General features: G+C 50.7%; 5 protein-coding genes across 5 annotated transcripts; 3 read left to right on the top strand and 2 right to left on the bottom strand.

The window, feature by feature from the left end:
• Positions 1–50: 50 nt before the first annotated feature.
• Positions 51–967, bottom strand: N7539_002529 (SDR family NAD(P)-dependent oxidoreductase; the record flags this gene model as incomplete). Its single annotated transcript, XM_056932132.1, has 3 exons — positions 51–322; positions 413–843; positions 912–967. 3 exons carry the CDS (start codon positions 965–967, stop codon positions 51–53), a joined length of 759 nt encoding a protein of 252 aa, XP_056792091.1.
• Positions 968–1,210: 243 nt separating this feature from the next.
• N7539_002528 (uncharacterized protein) lies at positions 1,211–3,725 on the bottom strand (the record flags this gene model as incomplete). Its single annotated transcript, XM_056932131.1, has 5 exons — positions 1,211–1,666; positions 1,736–1,769; positions 1,824–2,109; positions 2,158–3,479; positions 3,616–3,725. 5 exons carry the CDS (start codon positions 3,723–3,725, stop codon positions 1,211–1,213), a joined length of 2,208 nt encoding a protein of 735 aa, XP_056792090.1.
• A 920-nt stretch (positions 3,726–4,645) lies between these two features.
• N7539_002527 (putative 2-deoxy-D-gluconate 3-dehydrogenase) lies at positions 4,646–5,578 on the top strand (the record flags this gene model as incomplete). Its single annotated transcript, XM_056932130.1, has 2 exons — positions 4,646–4,993; positions 5,129–5,578. The coding sequence occupies 2 exons, from the start codon at positions 4,646–4,648 to the stop codon at positions 5,576–5,578; spliced, it is 798 nt and encodes a 265-aa protein (XP_056792089.1).
• A 2,746-nt stretch (positions 5,579–8,324) lies between these two features.
• Positions 8,325–10,196, top strand: N7539_002526 (ferric reductase family protein; the record flags this gene model as incomplete). The annotated part of the gene is made up of 1 exon (XM_056932129.1): positions 8,325–10,196. The coding sequence occupies one exon, from the start codon at positions 8,325–8,327 to the stop codon at positions 10,194–10,196; it is 1,872 nt and encodes a 623-aa protein (XP_056792088.1).
• Positions 10,197–16,200: 6,004 nt separating this feature from the next.
• On the top strand, positions 16,201–16,898 carry N7539_002525 (uncharacterized protein; the record flags this gene model as incomplete). The annotated part of the gene is made up of 2 exons (XM_056932128.1): positions 16,201–16,745; positions 16,883–16,898. 2 exons carry the CDS (start codon positions 16,201–16,203, stop codon positions 16,896–16,898), a joined length of 561 nt encoding a protein of 186 aa, XP_056792087.1.
• Between the last annotated feature and the right edge of the window lie 2,727 nt (positions 16,899–19,625).

The following is a 19,625-nucleotide window of genomic DNA, read 5'->3' as shown; positions in this document are numbered from 1 at the left end:
TCGGACAGATGATGCAACAAACACAGCAACCTTATCGCGACTTTGTACCATCATTTCAACCCCCCAGCCAGCAGCAGACTTTGACCGGTCATGTAGCCAGTCTTACAGAGCATCGTCACCACATTCGCTGTCTCCTCCGGTGTACCCAGCCTTTTCAACGGAATGCCAGCGGCGACCTCGGGAATTGCATTCGCATTCGGAATCATGCCCGTGTCACCGATCATGGCCGGGGCTACATCATTGACGCTGATGTTATATTCGGCGAGGCGCGTGGACAAGTTTTTCATCATCCCCGTCAGACCACCTTTGGAGGCGGCATAGTCTGTAAGATCAATGTCCCTTTAGTCTTGGCTTGTTCCTCTGTTGCGGTGCTTGTCACTCTCGATGGGACTGATCGGGGGCGAAGACTTACGACATCCATTGATACCTCCACCCTGTGCGGCAATTGAGGACATGAACACGATGCGACCCCAGCGCTGAGCCTTCATGTGCTCAACCACCCCTTTGACGAGTATGAATGAAGCACGGAGATTGATATTGAGTGTATAATCAAATTCCTCCAGAGTGATGTCCCACACGTTGGGAAAGCGTTTACCGTAGCCAGCGTTAGAAACAAGAATATCTGGTCGCTGCTCATGCTCGCGTTCGATCTGTTGGAACAAGGCCTCAATCTGTTCAGCCGAGCCAACATCGACTTGGTGGACGGAGATGCGGAGCTGGTGCTCCGCATGTTTTGTTTTCAGTTCTTCGACGATTCTGTTCATGGCCTCGAGATTGCTGGAATAAGTCAATGCCAGATGAACACCATGCTGTGCAAGCTGATCTGCACAAGCCGATCCGATGCTGAGAGACCGTATCTAATGTTAGTTCATCGACCTCGTTTAGTAACCTTGGAAGGGTGATTGACTTACCCTCCTGATGCACCAGTGATGAGCGCCAAACGGCCACGTAAATCGTTGATAGACATTTTCTGCTGACGAGGGCAAGCGACGGTATTCCTCCAAGAGAGAGATCGGGTAGAGTTATCCTCGCCCAGGAAAAGTCTGACTGTCTCGTTTCCAATTCAATTGCGACAGCCCCGAGTACCCCTCATGCGACAATCGGCCTTGTCTCCGATCGGAACCCCCACACCACCGCCCCCGCATGATTTATTTGCCGCTAGACTTTGGATCGCACCCCTCACGGATACCGTCCGGGGTTCCAGACTAAACTAAAAGAGTAGATTGCTGCTCATGTCACCCATCCACGCAGATGATTGCCAGAACTGTGAGCGGTCTTGGCCACCCTGATATGGAATGGCCTCATTCTGGAATACATCAAGGCCGAGCAGTCCACCTGGTGTTTGATCACCAGAGACGTAATCACCCACAGCTTCCAGATCTAGCCACGAGAAATCATGTGCTGGGCTAAAGTCCATGTATGTGGAATCCGAGACCGGATTCGAGAGTGCGGATTGCAATTGAAAATCAGTCGATCCACGTGGCTCTGCTGATTGACTTGTCGCAGGTTGAGTCTTCGGTCGCCAGAGAAGCTCAAGCAGACGAGAATAGCGCGCTCCGATGTCGTCTGGGCCTGCACTTGCACGTTTGAGAACCTCGGTGGTTCGAGCCACAAGACCTTGGACTTTGGCTTCCTCAGATGGAAGCATCATTCCAAAAGAACGAGCCTGTGATGGACTGTCAGAGATAAAAGTTGAAAATTTGGAGCTTGTTGCGCAGGGAACGGCGAAGCTTACTTTGTAAAGAAAAACGGCAGAGTAGATACCGTAGCTGCTACGTGTCAGAGAAGTTGTACGTCCTGATCAGGGATGCTGGAGTACCCACAGATAAAATCGCAGAGGCATGAAATGCAAATGTCTTTCTGGGTTCACCGAGTCTACAAGGATTGTCAAATACGCGTTCGCAGCATCAACTGATTCATATATGAACCGAGAGTCCTGCATCGAGGCCACATTCTTGAAGGTCGCCCTGAGTCGTTCGCGATGCGTGCTGCCGTCTGTTCTGGGCCTTGCTAAGCATTGAGAGATGGCAGCTTGAAACGCAAATGCAGTCGTATAAAGACGCAGGTACTCATATGACAGCTGAAGCGTTGCGCGCATGGGAGGCGAGCCTGCACAGGTCAGTATGTCTCCAAGACGAACAGAATTCTACAACTTACAATCTAATGGTCCCCATAGAGACTTCCATCGCAGAATGGCCAGGCGAAAATCGTCAACATATTTGACGTAATCCCCCATCAACATCATCTGATTACTCGTGCGCATACCCGAGTAGAGCACTTCATGCACATTGCCGTAGAGCTGGGTCAGGTCAAGCATTGCCTGATAAATCTTCGAATAATCCTCGTCACTCTCTTTGACTGGCTGCAAGGAGGGAAAATCGTGACTCGACAGACCGGTCATGGGTCCAGGGCCACGCGACCAGAACGCACGTCCGATTCGTACAGAGATCAGTCGGTCAGAAACATAGGCGCTCGCCCAGGCCAGACGCCGGCGTGCCTCTGATTCCTGGTCTCCGTGCGGGTCACCTCGAAACGATGTTCTGTCCAGTCCGATGAAGTAGCCCGAGCGTAATGCTAGGCCAACGTGCATCCATGCGGCACGATCTTCTTCGCCTCGGCCGACTCGCTCAATTCGGGGGCGAAGCCCCTGCGGTTCCCACTCCGCAAGAAGTAGCAGTGCCTCGACTGCCTCCACGTCGCACTCTGCACCAGCGGCGATGCCGGAGATCAGCTCGTGCATGTACTTCGAACAGTATTCGTGAATCTCAGGCCGTTCAATGAGATCCTTCGAGGCGATGGTCAAGACCGCTGTCAAAAGATGTTTCTCGTTGTTGGCGAAGTCGTCGAGGGCAGCATATTCGAAGTATTTCCGAGGCACCAGGGGAAGATATGGATGGAAATTTTCAGCGTAGCGGGTGATCAGCTGCCATACAATGCCCGAGTCCAGGGCTCGGGAGTGAACCAGTCGATAGGCTCGAATACCTGTGGCTGATGTGTTGAACTCAGGCAAGATGCCACTGCGCGTGCCACGGTAAGCTGAGATTGATCCGGATCGACCAGAATTTCCAATCTGGGTTTCAGGGACGGCTGGGGTCGACTTCGTGGCGATATCAGTCAAACACTGCCACGCATCAGATGGATTCCGGGGTACAGTGTCGATAGCAGCTTCCTCGTCCCCGTCGATAGCCACTACTGCCGTCGACGACGTAGAGCCCTCAGCCGACGGATCCGGTGGGAGAAAAACCACAGGACCGGGATACGACGTCCCCGACGGTGCACCGAGGCTATTCAGGATATTCGGACTTGTCCCGGCGTCCGTGGATCCATTTTTGGGTGAATACTCTGAAGCAGGAGTGAAGTGCTTTATTTTGTTCTTACGAATGCGACGACCACCGCGATTGGAGCCACCGAGCACGCAGTCGCGATTCTCTCTGACACATCTCTGGCATGGTGGCTTGCCAGGGTTGCCATTGCTATCTCTGTCACTTGAGGTCAGCGTCATGCAGGAACGACATCATTCTAAGGGGCGGCACCAAATGCAGGTCAAGGGATCCTTTAACTGTCCAATCGAGACGAGGACCCCCGAGAGTCGCAACGGCGGTAGGCAAGCCTTACAGGTCACATCGTGATTTTCGCTGCCTGCAATGCAGACAAGCACGCGAGACACGCTTCCCAGCAGCTTGCTCGAGCTGTCGCCGAGACACCTCGTCGTTTGAGGCCTCCATCTGTCACCGGGCCGTTGAGCAATTAATGTGACATTACTTTCCGATTTGGGATGTTCAGGTTTAGGGGCCGACAATAGTGCTGAGACCCACTGTGTTTTCGATAGGGAATTGAGGAGTCGAGGGTCTGGCCATTACTCATCATGGATGAGGATGATAATAGTGTACGTACTGATCCTGGGCCGCGGGGGGGGGGGGGGTCCTGTGGAGGAGAAAAGCCGGGCCTGGGACTGGGAGCCTCGCGAGACTGGAGCTTGTTGGGGTGTGGAGAAGCTTTAGGGAACTGAGCACCTGACTCGGAACTTGTCGCACCTACGAAATCTGGCGTCACGCTACTAGCGAGTAAAACATCGAAACAAACTATCTTTATCGAAGTCGGCAACCCCCGGGCTACTACGATTATTGTCGTACAATTGTAGTATCACGATGATGCCCACCGATCTCATCATTCATGTTCAAGCACGGCCGATTGTTTCAGGTACTTCCGCTACCGAAAGGCTTAAGTTGCCACCATGTTTGACATTAATTGAAATCCTGTTCACTCAAGTACGGAATTTGACCACTCTCGCAACTCAGTCAGACGGTGCACGCAGGCGCCAGTACATCATGCGGTCGCAACCAGATAGGAAGCGTGGTGGCATTATTGAGACGGTGCTTAGCAGATCAAAAACCAGGGAAGGACCTGACTTCGCGGGGCAGGCAATAGCCGAGCAGCCGGCGGCAACGGAAGTCGGCAATTGAACCTTCCTATCTGTCCATTCAGTACAGTAGTACGCGGCTATGCGCAGGTTGGCATCCCCCCGCGCGTGGGGAAGCCCTTCGAGGACGATCATGAGCGACGTCTGGAGGAGAATAAATCCATCAATCTTGGTACAGCATTTCATCTTGCGAGGTTCAACATCACCATCGATCATCTTTACACAATGTCATCTACGATATCATCGCTCTTCTCCTTAGAAGGCCGCACCGCCGTCGTCACAGGGGGCACCCGAGGCATCGGTCAGGCCATGGCGCTCGCCCTGGCCGAGGCGGGCGCTGATATCATCCTGGTTCAGCGCGATGAGACCAGCACCACAACCAGGGATGAGGTTGCTAACCGTATCGGTCGCAAAGTGCACATTCACGTGGCCGAGCTATCCGATCGCAAGGCTGTCAAGGAGATCATCCCGGCCGTGGTGAGCCAGGGCTTCAAGCCGGACATTCTGCTGAACTGCGCCGGCATTCAACGAAGACATCCCAGCGAGAAATTCCCCGATGAGGATTGGGACGAGGTAGGTGATCTATTATTACTCACAGCGGGATCTGAATCGTGGAGGGAGCACGAGAAGCTCTGATGCTGCCTCGGAAGTTTGGTTGTACCGTACTGTAGCCCATGTGAACTGATGCTAATTATGTCCACTAAACAGGTCCTCGAAGTCAACCTTTCTCAAGTCTTCGTTCTGTGCCGCGAGTTCGGCGCATACCTGCTGTCCCGCGACGGCTCTGAATTTCCCTCCGGTCGCCGAGGCTCAATTATCAACGTTGCCTCTCTCCTGACCTTCCAGGGTGGTATCACCGTCCCCGCCTACGCTGCGTCCAAGGGTGGCATCGGTCAGCTTACCAAGGCCCTCTCGAATGAGTGGATCGCCAAGGGCATCAATGTGAATGCCATTGCTCCTGGGTACATTGCGACGGATATGAACACGGCTCTCATCAACGACGAGAGCCGAAATGCAGGCATCATGGCCAGAATTCCGGCCGGTCGGTGGGGTCAACCGGAGGATTTCAAGGGCGTGGTGGTCTTCTTGGCGAGCTCTGCCAGCAGCTATGTGTCCGGTGAAATCATCACTGTCGATGGCGGATGGATGGGCCGGTGAAAGGTGGAGGAAAAGCAGTGTCATGATCCCTGAAGTTAATAATGAAGAAAGCAGTAGACTGGGTCGACTATTGAGTCTGGACCCACGATAGCACCCGTTCCCATCCCCTTGCATTTTTAGCGGTTTGAAGTAGAGACGCTGGGCAGCGGAGGTTATACTCCTCTCATACATGCTTCCCGAAGGATGCTCAGTCGATACCAGCGTTGATATGTATGTACATGCACAGGTCGGGGATTAATGGATATGCTGGGTGGAGAAATCAAAAAACAAGCATGTCGTGCCGTTATGCACGAGTCAGCGCCCATGTAGCAGAGGGCAGACTTCGCCATGTCTCCAGCTTGCTTCCTTTTCGTAGGGCTCACTCCACTTCTAGGCCGCGTGAAGCTCACTCGGTGCTTTGTCAGGGCGTCCGTGGAGCATCCGGCAGTTGGGATGAAACCGCCGCACGGCTCACCCTGCTCGCTTATATTTTTGGGATCATGTGCGTCGTGCTCCGGCTCCTGCCAATGTACCCGGTACTCGTAGAAACTGATATTGTTAGGCTAAAATATTCACATTTTGACAAGAGAACATATGGAGTTGTTTGTTCGGGCCCTAAATCTATCGTCTGGCGAACCCACTTTTTGATCAATCCTGGCTGACTGGGTTCTCGTATCCGGTCGGTCGCTACATTTGAAAGTGACCGTGCTTCTGCTTGTGCTTCGAGATCGCGCTTATGCTGGCGAGCGATGGGCGGTCCTTTCTGCCTGAGGCTGTCGATGTGGCTTACCGCCTCATCCGCCGCCGTCATAGTCCCAAGGGTCGCTTTACCCCCCGGCTCCTCACGACAACCTTATCTTTATTCTTTACTACATCCTCAAATGAACTCCGTCGCATCTCACAAGACGATAGACCTGATGCACAGCACATTTTGCTCTAGATGGAAAATCGATGGCATCCCATGGGATGCAGAACAGATACGCCACCAGGGGGAGTTGTGCAAAGCCTCTCTTGTCCGCTGTTTCTAATTAAGAGTAGCTTTGAAACCCACCCACAGGGCCAGTGTTTGAGATATTCTTGGCCTTCGACTCGCCCATGAGGTGGCCCATCCAGAACTTTCCTCCTGCCCCTCTTGACGTCCCTAGCAGACTTCCGCGAATAGGGTCTCCACCACTCCATCTGTGACACCCTCCCTGGCTCGCATGGTGCACCCTCAAAGCAGTAGTCATGTTCGAAGTCCCCTAGTTTGGCCGGGATGAGTACGGCGAGGGGCTCTCGAGGGCGTCACGCCGGTCGCATGATTTTTGCAGGGGGAAAGCCAGCGGTATTCAATGCACGATTTGGCCGCCCAGCGAATTATGATCGCGGCCCATGTGGTGCCTGAGTCTTTCAGAAACGTCGATGGCTCCGCCGACCCTTCGTACGCTGAGAGTAGCTGATCCACCCCGAGCAGAGGAGTCCACCCGAGAGGCTCATCCCATCCACGGATCCAGGACTGGGCCTGCCCCCGCTCCAAGGACGCAGGAGGAGTCCAAGTCTCCAAGATCACAACAGCCACTACGCGACAGTAGTGAAGTGGGCTAGTGGGCTAGTGGATGACTCGAGCTCGCTCGTCAATATCGAATTCGATAGTGCAGCCGTTGTGCTCCCCTGTGGAATCCACCACTGAGACGAACTGCTTTGACCGACCGTGATCAGTGCACCCCTAGCCGGGTTATGCATCACTCCACCGATACCCATAGATCATAACCTATGATGAGCATAGAAATGATAAAACCTCCCCTTTCCCCTGCCATGGCGCCAGTTCTTCTCTCTGCGTGAAGAACAGCGGTTCGTTTCGTCGTACTCTTTATTTTTTTTCTCCCTTTTCCTTCCATTTTCTTTCTCTTGGCACCGACTCAATTCTACATTCGTTTCTTGTCAGGCCGATCGACTGGTTTTCCCAATTGTCCTGCAGGTACCCTTCCTGGAAAGATAGACCGTTTCATCTCTGCGTTGAGCGCATAGAATACCTTCGCTTCTGTTGCTTAGATCCGCATCTTGGATCAACTCTTCTTTGCCGCTCACTCTCTTGTACACTTGCTACTCATTCTGTTGTGGAGTCCTTCACTACCCGACAGAAGAAAACGTGTGCAGGTCAATCTACTACAGCAGCACCTCCTGTCCAGCATTCCTCATTGACTGGGCAATGCCTTTGATCCACAACAGGCATTCAAAAATTTGAGCTGAGCTAATTCGCTCTGGCCATCTCAAAAAGTCCATAGAATCGCACTCGATTGCCTTATTTTGCTCAATTTTTTCTTGTTTGACTCTCGTGGTTGACTGGCCTGCTGCCTGCTGATCAACCACTCGCGTGTCATACGTACCTCTCCGCAGCACATTCGTTTCACTGCACAAGAGCACAAAGGTAACAAACATCATTGTCTTCTTGACAGTGAATGCCTTTGTGCCTCGACATCCACAACCCATCGAGATTGAAACCCATTGTTTTGGTCTCAGCTCCACCTTCTGGTTACTATTTCTGCCACGCCAACAAGACTGACAAGTTTTCGGTCACCGCTATTTTTGATTTTGTTTTCAGGTCGGCATCGCCAGTCCATTTCCACAAATTTCAAGGCTGAGCCTTGAATTTGTGTCAGCAATCTCGACTCTATACCCTAGCCGATTTTTCTTTGCTCAAACGCAAACTCCTTGACTTCGTGATCGCAAGATCTCATTTGCGCCGACAATTGCCATCGCCGATTTACCGCACGCAGAATCAATTCCAATGGCGACTTCTGCTCCGAAGGACGCGTCCAGCGGCTACGGATCGAATGAAACATATATCTATGAATATTCCAGAGGACTAGGGGGTGTTCAAGTTCCTCGTGATATCTTGTTCATTCGCATCGTCTATTCCTCGGCCGCGATTCTCGCCTTCATTGTCTTTTCTGGACGAATAGCGCAACTTGTTCATGCCTATCTGCGTCAAATCTCATCATTCGCCTCAACTGGTTTGCAACAGGCGTATTGGCGAGAAGAGACGTCAGCGTTATGGACGAATATCAAGAAACACGTTCTCTATTCGCCCATTGGGAGGAAGAGACATAACCGAGAAATTCAGTTGTCACGGGCGATCGGGGTGGGAACGTTGCCGTCTCGCTTCCAATTTGTCCTGGTCGTTTTGTACTTCTCGAGTCAAGTATTCTACTGCTGCTACTTGGATTATGCCGTCAACACACCAGCTGCGCTGCTCGCTGAACTTCGTGGCCGTTCTGGAGTACTGGCTGTCTTGAATATGGTGCCGCTCTTCCTGCTCGCAACTCGCAACAACCCTTTGATTTCCATCTTGCATATCAGTTTCGATACCTACAACCTGCTTCACCGATGGCTCGGTCGTATCGTGATGGTCGAGTCAGTTGTTCATACGGTCGCCTGGGCGATCAATGCAGTCAACGAAAAGGACATGGACGACATGTTGTTCCGTGTACGTAGTACTCCCTTCTTCACTTGGGGCCTAGTCGCTACGGTCTCCATGATCTTCCTATGCATTCAATCCCTCTCCCCCATCCGCCATGCATTTTACGAGACATTCTTGCACCTGCATCAACTTGCGGCACTTCTCACCTTCCTCGGCGTCTGGTACCATCTTCAGCTCGACAGCCTTTCTCAACGCAGCTGGGGCAGCGTGATTGCCATCATTTGGTTTCTCGAGCGCATTACGCGTCTTGTTCGCCTTGCGTATCTCAACATTTCCACCAAGCATGGGTCCACTCAGATGACCGTTCAAGCTCTCCCGGGAGAAGCATGCCGAGTGACTTTCCATCTGCCTAAGAATGTGAAGATTCAACCCGGCTGCCATGTTTTCGCGTACATTCCTTGCGTCTCATGGTGGATGTCGCATCCCTTCTCCATCGCGTGGGCCGAGGCCGTCAGTCCAACACCTGATTCTCCTCGCTATCACGACGTCAAGTCGGTGAGCACCACTCCAAGCACCTCTGATCTTGAGAAGCAGTCCCACGACCTGGATCAGTACTTTGAACCCAGTCATCGCCCCACAGAAGTGTCACTCATTGTCGGTGCCCGGGAGGGTATGACCCGAAAATTGTATAATTTGGCCCGCAGCAAGCCCAATGGAATCTTGCGAGCACCGGGGTACATCGAGGGGCCTTATGGCTCCCATCCTGTCAATTTTTCCAGCTACGGTACAGCTGTGCTGTTCTCGGCTGGTGCAGGAATCACGCATCACCTACTCTTCACTCGGGATTTAATCGAGCGAGCCGCGACATCCCGTGGTGCCACCCGCCGGGTCTACCTGATTTGGTCAGTCCGATCTACGGAGCATCTCAGCTGGATCAGCAAGTGGATGGATCAGATTCTGCGGCTACCGGGTCGTCGTGAAATCTTGATAGTCAAAGTGTTTGTTTCAAAACCCAAGCGTGCGGCCGATATCGTCTCTCCCTCTGCCACGGTACAGATGCACTCGGGTCGATGTCGACCAAATGTGATTCTGGAGGAGTTGATGCCGAAAAGCGTCGGCGCGACGATCGTGTCCGTGTGTGGCCCCGGTGCATTTGCTGACGAAGTGCGGTCCGCCGCGCGGGCCAATATTGGCAAGGGGGCAGTAGTGGACTTTGCCGAGGAGGCTTTCACCTGGTAACCCGGGGGGGTTTTTCTTGGTGTTTTATGTCATTTCTTTTGAATGTCATCTTTATGTTCTTCATTTGAACATTCTCTACGGAGATGGTCGGTTCCTTTTGGGGGGTAGGAGAGATTCCGACAGCCCTCTTTGTCTGACTTTCTTCTCCAGCACCCTCGTTCTCTTCTTCTAATGTCCATATTTCCCCCTGTCATCCACTTGACTTGTACACCCTCGAATCGAACATCCAGTTCTCACTATACAAACTCTGAGTGTGACGTAGCAGGGATGTAGACTTCCATCAATCAATACGATATGACGTAATGACAGGGTTATTGAAGATCCCTGAAGGGCAGACCAAGTGCAAGTGCTCCCATGCAAGATTAGATTTTGGCGTCTCCTTTTTTTGTTCGTGCCTTGCAGCCCCACGTGTTCTTTAGAGTTTGGCGTGAAGCTAACAAGACCTGAGGAAAGTCACAATACTAGTGTAACTCTAAACGTCTCACTCCTTTCCTGTATTACAAACGGTATTTTTTACCGTGTCGGAGAAGATTTCCGGCTGATCATCGCCATGATCGCCCTGTGGATCTTTAATTAAGGTGGAACGAAGCTTATCGTCTGTACCATGGACGAGATAGTACCTGGTGGCTTAACGGGTACGGGTCGTCCATCCATGGTTTCGAGCAAAGTTTAACCTATTCAAGTCAGGCTTGATTGATTCGCTCCTTACGCGGTGTTTCTGCGAGCTCATGCTGTTTGAAAGGTTGCCCCTCGTGGATGTCACGTGTGAGATGACGACGTGCTTATATTCAGTGTTGGTGTTTCGCCATTAATTCATAGACTAGTTAGTCCCCTCGATGAAAAAAGGGAAGATGAGTTCTATCAGCCCGCTAGACAGTGAGAAAAACTACCATTTATCACACCAACACCTCGACTGATGATCAGAATGTGGCCATGTGACATCCACAATTGTAATCGAACCTCTTTCTCACATGCGGAGAGTGAGATCTGTGAACCCGACATCTGTGAACGGATCATCTGGGTCCAGATGACCACACCTGTCCAGAGTGGGAGGTATATTCAAGCCTCCATAATCACAGATCGGGACCATACTGATGTATATGTACAGGATGAGGCTCGGCAAAACCCAGCGGCCAGAAAAGTCGAAGAAGACGAGACCACCAATCTTATTGAGGACATCAACGTTGCTGCGCTCCTTTTGCGAGCCTCGGCTCTTGGAAAAGGTCGTAGATGTTCAATCCTGCGAGACCTGAAATATTACAGGTCTATACGGCGCTTATTGGGTGTAATGAACTGCCACATACCTAGAGATTATTTTTTTGACGATAGTATCGCCTGGATGGCCCGCATTCGAAGGTGAAACGCTACTTCATCGCCACAAGAGCTTCGAGACTCTATTTGGTCCCAAAGGGTTTCGTTTAATTTCTACTGGAAGTATACGGATAAAAAAGATAACTGAAAAACGTCGACGAGGAATATATTATCACCGGAACTATAGCCTGGGAATAGACATGTACGGACTTCAAACCTACCAGCAGCATGCCATTGATAATGGCGAGGTACTTCTTTTACCGGATGTTTTGAAGCAAAAGGGTACCTAAGTCTGTGCAAGATTATCAGAGATAGTCGGCTTATATATACTCTCGATTTCGCTCCGGCTACGATCTGGCAGATTGGAAGGGGGTTTCGGGCCATTTGCTGAATTGCTGGAGGCATTGGGCAGCAGTGGTAATTTCAAATTGGGTGAGTGGCAAAAAGTAGCGTTGCAAATCTACAAGGATGATCTTTATAAAATGGATGGAGATGTACGAGTGAGTCCTACTGATCTTTTCAAAAGCGGAAGTTGAAAGTGACCATCTCTATCAGGGCAAGACAGTCTTGTGTCGATTCAATTTGAAAGACAGATTCTGAATCTTATACATCCCACTACAAACCCATCCGTCTTGTTTTCTTAGTCTTCCAGATCTATCCGAGCGGTATCAAAGGCTGATAGCCTGTCAATAACGACCCTCTGTATCTATCCTCTCATGTACTCGGATATCGGAAGTTCTCTTGAAATTCCAATCTTGGACAAAACGCTCCATAAGGTTTATGTCTCATTATAAGATCTCTCTCGGTTAAGATTGATCTTGATGTAATGCACTATGTCCCATGTGCCTTGGGGAGCCTACATAGAAAGCTGCCAATGATATGAAAGACGTTGAAGAAGTAGATCACAGGAAATCAGATTCCGACATTTTAGAGCCATTTAAACGCCAAAGACGGAAGAGACAAGCAAACCTCAGCACGCCATACTTTATCTTCCTATCTGCGAGATCCCCAGACGCCTTCGTTCAGACAGGGTATCCCAAGCACGCCGTTGAGGGTCGAAGTGCTTCGGACTAAGCTCTTGCTCCAACCTCGGGAGATTGTCGGGCTCTAGCCTGTGACCCTGAACTTCGCTCACGATGTGCGCTCCGAAGGTGTGCCCACATATTATCCTCTCGATTGAAGACCCAAGGACAATCCTGGACGTGGCAAGGAATCGAGCCAGGCCGTAGATGCTGAGTCAGGACATGACGTACGAGGACGGCATGATTACAAAACGGCGTTCTTCGGTTGCAGTCTCTCCATTGGCAATGAAGATTAGGTGGGTGACTATTTCTCAGGGAGGCCACGGCGTCAGAATAAATTCAGTGATAGCACTGAGCGGGATGCTTATGTGCCCAACGTCAAACGGGGAACAACTCACCGCACCTGCCTTGACCGTCGCGGTCTGCGACGATTGCCTTGTCTAGGGCTGGGATCGGGCTCGTGTCCTACCCAGAGGCCGCGGACAACTGGCCCTAAGGTAGGAATTGACGGAAGACCGGGCCTCTGGAAAGAGTCAAACTGCAGAGGCCACCCTTGAGCTGCGTTACTAACAGCCAGAGGGGATGGATCGACGGACGGAATGAGCCTCCCGGGTACAGCCTGCCCAGCCCACTCAATTTGAGAGCACCCATGAGCAGCGGCTGTACCCATGGGGTTCATAGACATGTTGGGATCCAGGGATGTCACCTGGGCCGAAGAATCGTTTGGCACATGCTGATTTCGGAAGAAGGAGTCTCGATGCTGATTTCGGAAGAAGGAGTCTCGATGCTGATTTCGGAAGAAGGAGTCTCGATGCTGATCTTGGGAGAAAGAGCCTTGATGCTGGTCTTGGGAGAAAGAGCCTTGCATGCTTGCCAACCAAGATGCCAAAGAATGCCCATCCGCAGCACCCGCGACACAGTCTTGCCGATCGGAGAAATGCCCTTGATTGAATGCCATTGTTTTTCAAGTACGCATCGATGTCAAGAAGCAAAGCAACGAGGATGTCTTGCTGCGATGGATCTGCCTCTTCAAGCGCGAGAGTGATCAATCTCTTGGTGGTGCAAGGATAGAACGCCGATGAAGATTCAAGAGTCACTGGGCCACCGTGGACTTTGTGGATGACTGCAGCGAGCAAGGCAAGTAAATTGCAATGGAAGTGCAGAGTGTAGAGAAGGGAGGATATTAACCTTCTTGAAATCCTCAAGCGTACTCTCGTCTGCCCGTGGCTCGGACTGAAAATCATAGCCGCATTGCGCACCATTGCGTTGAACGAAAGATCAGTGCGCCTCCGGGACTTCGTTCCTCATATCAGCCGGCAGCAGGAAGCTTGGCAAGACCGCCGACTGTCTTTTTTTTTTTCCGGGTTAAAACGAGCGCGAGGGTTGGTCCATTAGCCTCGAAGGCAGGATTGGGGCCGGGGGGGGGGGGGGGGGGGGGGGGGGGGTGGATGGACAATCATGAACCGTCGTCGATCAACATACATCCAGCCGACCATCGTCAACTACGCGCAGCTGTGGGAGACTCGGGAGTCTGAACTGATTGACATGACGGTGAGAGTATTTCACGGGGTACTTCAAGTCATGTGAGGGGCCTTTCCGTGTTAGGCCACGACATGGATCCGACCTGGTCTCACGGAGAAATTCTAGGTTCTTCCGGATAGGGCTTAGTCTTTACTGACTGGGGCACTTTGGGGCTTCGAGAAGGTCTGTTTCTCCACCGTCGATGTATGTACCTTGGCTGAACTGTGGCCAGTCCGGTCCATTCGTTCGGACGCCCGTTTCGTCCGTGCTTTGTGGGGCGTGGTCCGCGTGAAAGTTATGGGGAAAGTTATGGGGAAAGTTATGGGAGTTTTGGGAGAAGATCGGTGTGACCGAGGACAAACACAGAATACAACCTGTATGTAGTTGGGTCACATCCCGTGTGGGGACCGTTGTTCCCTGTTTCAACGACTCATTGTACGTATCGCCTCAGCCCTGATTGTTCAACTGGAAAAAAAACAAACAATGAGAAAGAAGACGATAAGGAGAAATGAAAACAAAAAAAAAAAAAAAAAGGGACAGAAGCCCAGGGGGTGGCGAGGAGTCAAGGATCCTCACCCCACGAATTTACAAAATCTCTATGAGGGAGACGGACTGATGATTTCCCACGTGGAGTATATACAGTATGCAGTCGACATTGATCTTACTTCAGTCAATTGAATACCCAATGAATCAATGTCAATGACGAGGACCTTATTCTCGGCGACATTATCCAACAAGACCTCACGTAGAGATTTGAACAGGCTGTCAATATGACTATACGCAATTTCCTCGTCATGAAGAAATAATGTCCCCGACGAGTCTCCTTTCAGAGGAGGAAATAGGAAGATTTCAGTCTCCAAGTAGTACAGTGCCTGTCACCTATTTGTTTAACGCCATATCCACTTTGTGAGAGATTAATTTCCGGTAAGATCCACATTACCCGATCGTACCATACAGCTCTGATTATTTTCGCATTTTTGATGCGCGGTGATAAGGTCATAAGGGGGCGAATGCCGCTGAATATGCGGCAGAACTTGATATCGTTTTTGTAAAACTAACCACTGGGTCGGAGCTGCAGCGGAGTGGATATGGACAGTTCAATTTGACCGGCACTGTCTACCTTGACAGGGTGCAGGGACTATTCTGATCGACGATATCTGGGGCGCTTAGGGTGGGGAACGTGATCTGGGAGTTCGGCCAAAACCTTCTTTGACTTCTATGAGTATGGTGCCTGTCAAATGTTTGTTTAGGATCCAGACCTTGATACACATGAGACCCCAGGGCTCTGCTCGGAGGTGCTGTGTTTTTGGCACTTTTTCATTTTTTTTAATTCCTTGCCTCAGTGGCTGAGTGAAGGCGCAATAGTGGTGCAGTTTGTCCAATCACATAGACCTTGAGTTCCCAGTAATTTTAGGTGAGAGCTACAGTGAGTCTTGAGTCTGGGACGGGAGGGACAGAAAACGTGGTGTACCAATCTTTTGCGGTGATTTATTGGGATCCTAAATTTTGGATTTTCAGTTTCCAGCTCCCGCTCCTTCAATTCTCCGCCCTGAGGGCTGGGGTTGACGATTCGGATGTCAGGAGCCCTCGCCTCACTCCGAAAGTGGGAGACGATGTCCAAGTACCAAGCTCATGGATCTACTACACCTCTCACCAGGGCTACGGGCCCGGGCTACCAGGCTGTGACTGTTCAGTCACTCGTGACGGTCGCAGTCACATACTCCGACACTCCTGACTGTTCATATAAGTATCTTCCTCGTCTCGCTCAAACCAAATCTCTATACCAGTCTCTCCTTCCTTTGCCAGTCTCTCTTTACTTTGCTAATTCTTCTCTATTGTCACTCTCTACTGTCCCTCTCTCTCTCTCTCGACTGAGCTCTTTCCGCCAATATTCGTCTACTGATTTTTTCTTCTCTGCTTGATTCTCTCGATCCGCGGCTGTCTTCTCATCGGTGCTTTCCGCATCGACATATGAAGTTCCCTTGTTTCACTTCTTCTGGTTTACGGTGTTCTTGCAAAGATCGCTCAGGACTGAGTGCAGCTTGACCACATCTCTCACATATCCTATTACAAGAACCATCCGTCTTACCATCAGAAAGACAGATCCATCTGGAAACAGTGATTTCCTTCCCCTCTCTTCACTGTGAATCATGTATCGCTCGGGCTCTTACAACATGATGTGCCCTGATGAGGACGATACCCTCAGCCAATGTGGCCAATCTCAGATGCTTTGGCAGGAGCAAAAGCCCCCCGAAAGCTGGCAACAAGCCTCCCAGTCACAGCTTTGTGACGTAAATCAGCCCCCTCATGAGCAGCAACAAGTCTCCCAGTCACAACTTTGTGACGTATATCAGCCCCCTCATGAGCAGCAACAAGTCTCCCAGTCACAACTTTGTGACGTATATCAGCCTCTTCATGGCCAGCAACCGGAGCCCCTGTATGGACAGCAACAGCTTGCCCAGCTGGCGTCCCCCCTCGACTGCCTCAACGCGCACACGTCCACGCCATCTGGCTATGGGTACGCCGCACCAGTGTTCGTCAACCCTCACGACCTTATGCACCCACACCATGCTTCATTTGATGAAAGTCAACTGTCGACTCCCAACTGCGGCCTTTCCGCGAGTCATGACACCACCGGATTGTTTTTGCCCGGACCAGCTAGCAGCAGTCTCTCGCAGCAGACAACGCAGGAGAGGTTCGTGTTCTTCCACCAAGCTCCTCCAAACGGCGAACCACGTCGCACGTATCATTTACTGTATTCTTACCAACACCACCCTTCTACATATAGGCGGTCCAGTCTTCGTTGTTCATTGAGTGAAACTTGCAATTCAGGACGCCCGTTTTGTGATAAGCATGCTCTCAATCGACATGTGAAATCTCAACACCTCGCACGAGGTTCCTTCGCTTGCGACACATGTAGCAAGACCTTCAATCGAAGGGATAACCTGACAGCACATCAGCGAGCCATGCACGGGACACACGCAGTCCACATATACCTCCTGTGATGTCTTACCAGAATATGAAGGTTTGCGGTTCTTGAAGAGATATGTGATAATGTTTGTCTCACTATTAATATGGCGGGCCGTATACACGACAATGTTGCCCCAGTCTTTCTTTCTCTTATTTCTTGAGCAGACGATGATCAGTCCCTTTTTGGTTGAAGATTTGGTGCTCAACGGATGTATGATGTCTGGACTTGATCTCATGAGTGTCGTGATACTTTATAAGCTTGCAGATTCCTTCAGTACTATTTGTTTTGAAATTGAAAAACGTTCATGCTCTACTTTTGCTTGACGCTAAATCCGGAGGAGATGCGCTAGCGTCCCGCGTTGAGCTCTCTACCCTGCCAGACGAATAGCTAGAATATAGCTTAGATAGGACGAGAACATAGACATGGGCCAGAAAGAAGCATTCAAGCCAACGGGAACTGAATTTTATTGTGAATAAGAGTCTAGTCATTTGTTTCCAGTTCATCGCCATATGACGACCACTTTGCAGGAACTAGATTTGCGTGTAATGTAAATGATTTTCGCATTTTTCGATGCGCGGTGATAAGGTTATGTAGGGCTGACCATTCAGCGGACCTGTAGGACTACTGTATCCTAATTTACTTTTGAGCTGTATTTGGGCGGTGTTTTTCAATTACGATCATTGAGGATCATCCTGGTGGGCCCCGTCGAAGCCGTGCCGAACATGGACATTTTCGACCTTCGTTGCACCCGAATCGGCTCAGCCTCATCAAGACCAGCCAATCTCTGGTGACCAGTGACATCACCCTTTCGGCCCCGTGTACAGGACGCAGTTTTAGCAAACTTTACATTACCCATCTTTTTGCTGGCAGATAAATTTTGGACCCGCTTTCGCAGTAAAGGCCAAAATCAGGCACCAATATTGCCCGTGAGGAGATAGTAAGGGGATAGATCAGCTGACTAGGATCATGTGACTGAAGAACCCGGCGCAAGGAACTTGGAGACGTGCGAGCTTGGCTGGGTCTAAAAAAGGGTCCTCCCCGTAATCATATTACCAGTATCACCCTCAATCTTCGCCCAATCCGGCTATCTTAGGTAGTTATAACTTGTAAATACCTGGGATAGCGCTAGCCGGATTGAGTAACTTTTTTCGGACCGCTTGGCCTAAGGTTTACGCCTTACCGAAAAGGGTATGTGTAAACTTCTTGTAAACTTGTGCTAAAACTGCCCAGGATACCTACCTTCTACTGTCAAGGTGCACCGGTAGTTGAATATAGCGCGTTGGAGAATGATTCCATGCTCACGGTGTTCGGGAGGCATGGAGACTATATGCACAACGCTCGCGGTCTGGCTTCAAGCTCTTATCTTTGCCGTGGAAGACAAACCATAGGTGTCAACGTCGACCCTACCAAGTCCAACAAATTGTTGTATTACAGACGAGATCCAATAGATGGGATGGACAAAGACCCACCTATATAGGCTTGACAGAAGAACAAGGTCGGAAAGGGAAAAAAAAAAGAAATTAAATGACGTTCCGAATATTCTCCCGCCACCACCAAGGCAGAACTCTGGATCAAAGACGCCTGCATCAGTGGCCTACTTCAGTGGTGGACTAATAATTCTTAAATCCCCTTTTTCTGTGAAAATATTCTTTTTAGTGCCTTGTTTGACGACCGCACGCTCCCCCTGTTCCTACAAGGCGGCGTTTACAACGTCTCGAACCCTCTGATTCCGGGGATCGTCGTTACCTTACTCCGGTGAGAGTACATGCATATCTAGTCTCAGTCCGGTTATTTCCGAACTGATTTACTTACTACCGAGCAGTGAGTACTAACTGAGGTAGTGCTATCGCTCCTTGCAAAACCATGACGTACTCATGTGCATCTACTGCAGTTATCTACTCATATTTAATACCGTCAGTGAAGCGCCCACTACTCAGTCATCATCACCGCCGAGGGCCTAATTTGAAAACGAATAAGTAGAACGCTGATGAGGTCGGAGGAGAAATTATGAAGGAGTCTAAACAGTACCGGCGAAGAAGTTCCTCAAAGAGGGACTCAGCCCCCAACGAATTGAAGGCCCTCTGATCTTAGAACTAGGGAGCCAGTATGAAACGCACTGGCCACTGTAGAGTCAATACACCTGACACCAATCCTCAATGATGATCTCAATCTCCTCCGTCTGTGCCCGACTGATCCCTCCAAAAAGCACCTCAACCACCGCACTGGAACCAGCCTTGATAATTCAAGACACGTCAGGTTCCGTGATACCCGACTATCGGATTTCAACCCGGGGGTCGCACGATTGACCGCATATCCCAAAATCCCCTCCCAAAATCCCACCTTGTCCGGATGAGCCCCGACTCCCTCATCGAGAGAGAAACCCCCTCCAAGGCCATGGTCCAGACATGCGCCTACACAAACATCCAGACAGCCTGAAGATGTAAAGGCAACATAATCAGGGTAAAAGTGACTCAAGTGAGTCACGAAGCTGAGGATCAATAAGTGGAAAGGTGACGAGGCTAAGGAAAGCTCCTTTTGCAACCAGAATAGGTTAGTGCGGCTCTGAAGGGCGAATCTGATTGGCCCTCAGTATCCCCACTTATC

This window comes from Penicillium diatomitis, assembly GCF_028827545.1.
Source record: "Penicillium diatomitis strain IBT 30728 chromosome Unknown utg000003l_segment0_segment0, whole genome shotgun sequence".
Taxonomy (NCBI): Eukaryota; Fungi; Ascomycota; class Eurotiomycetes; order Eurotiales; family Aspergillaceae; genus Penicillium; species Penicillium diatomitis.
Note: the sequence above shows the minus strand (reverse complement) of the source record. Positions and strands in the feature narration are given on the sequence as shown.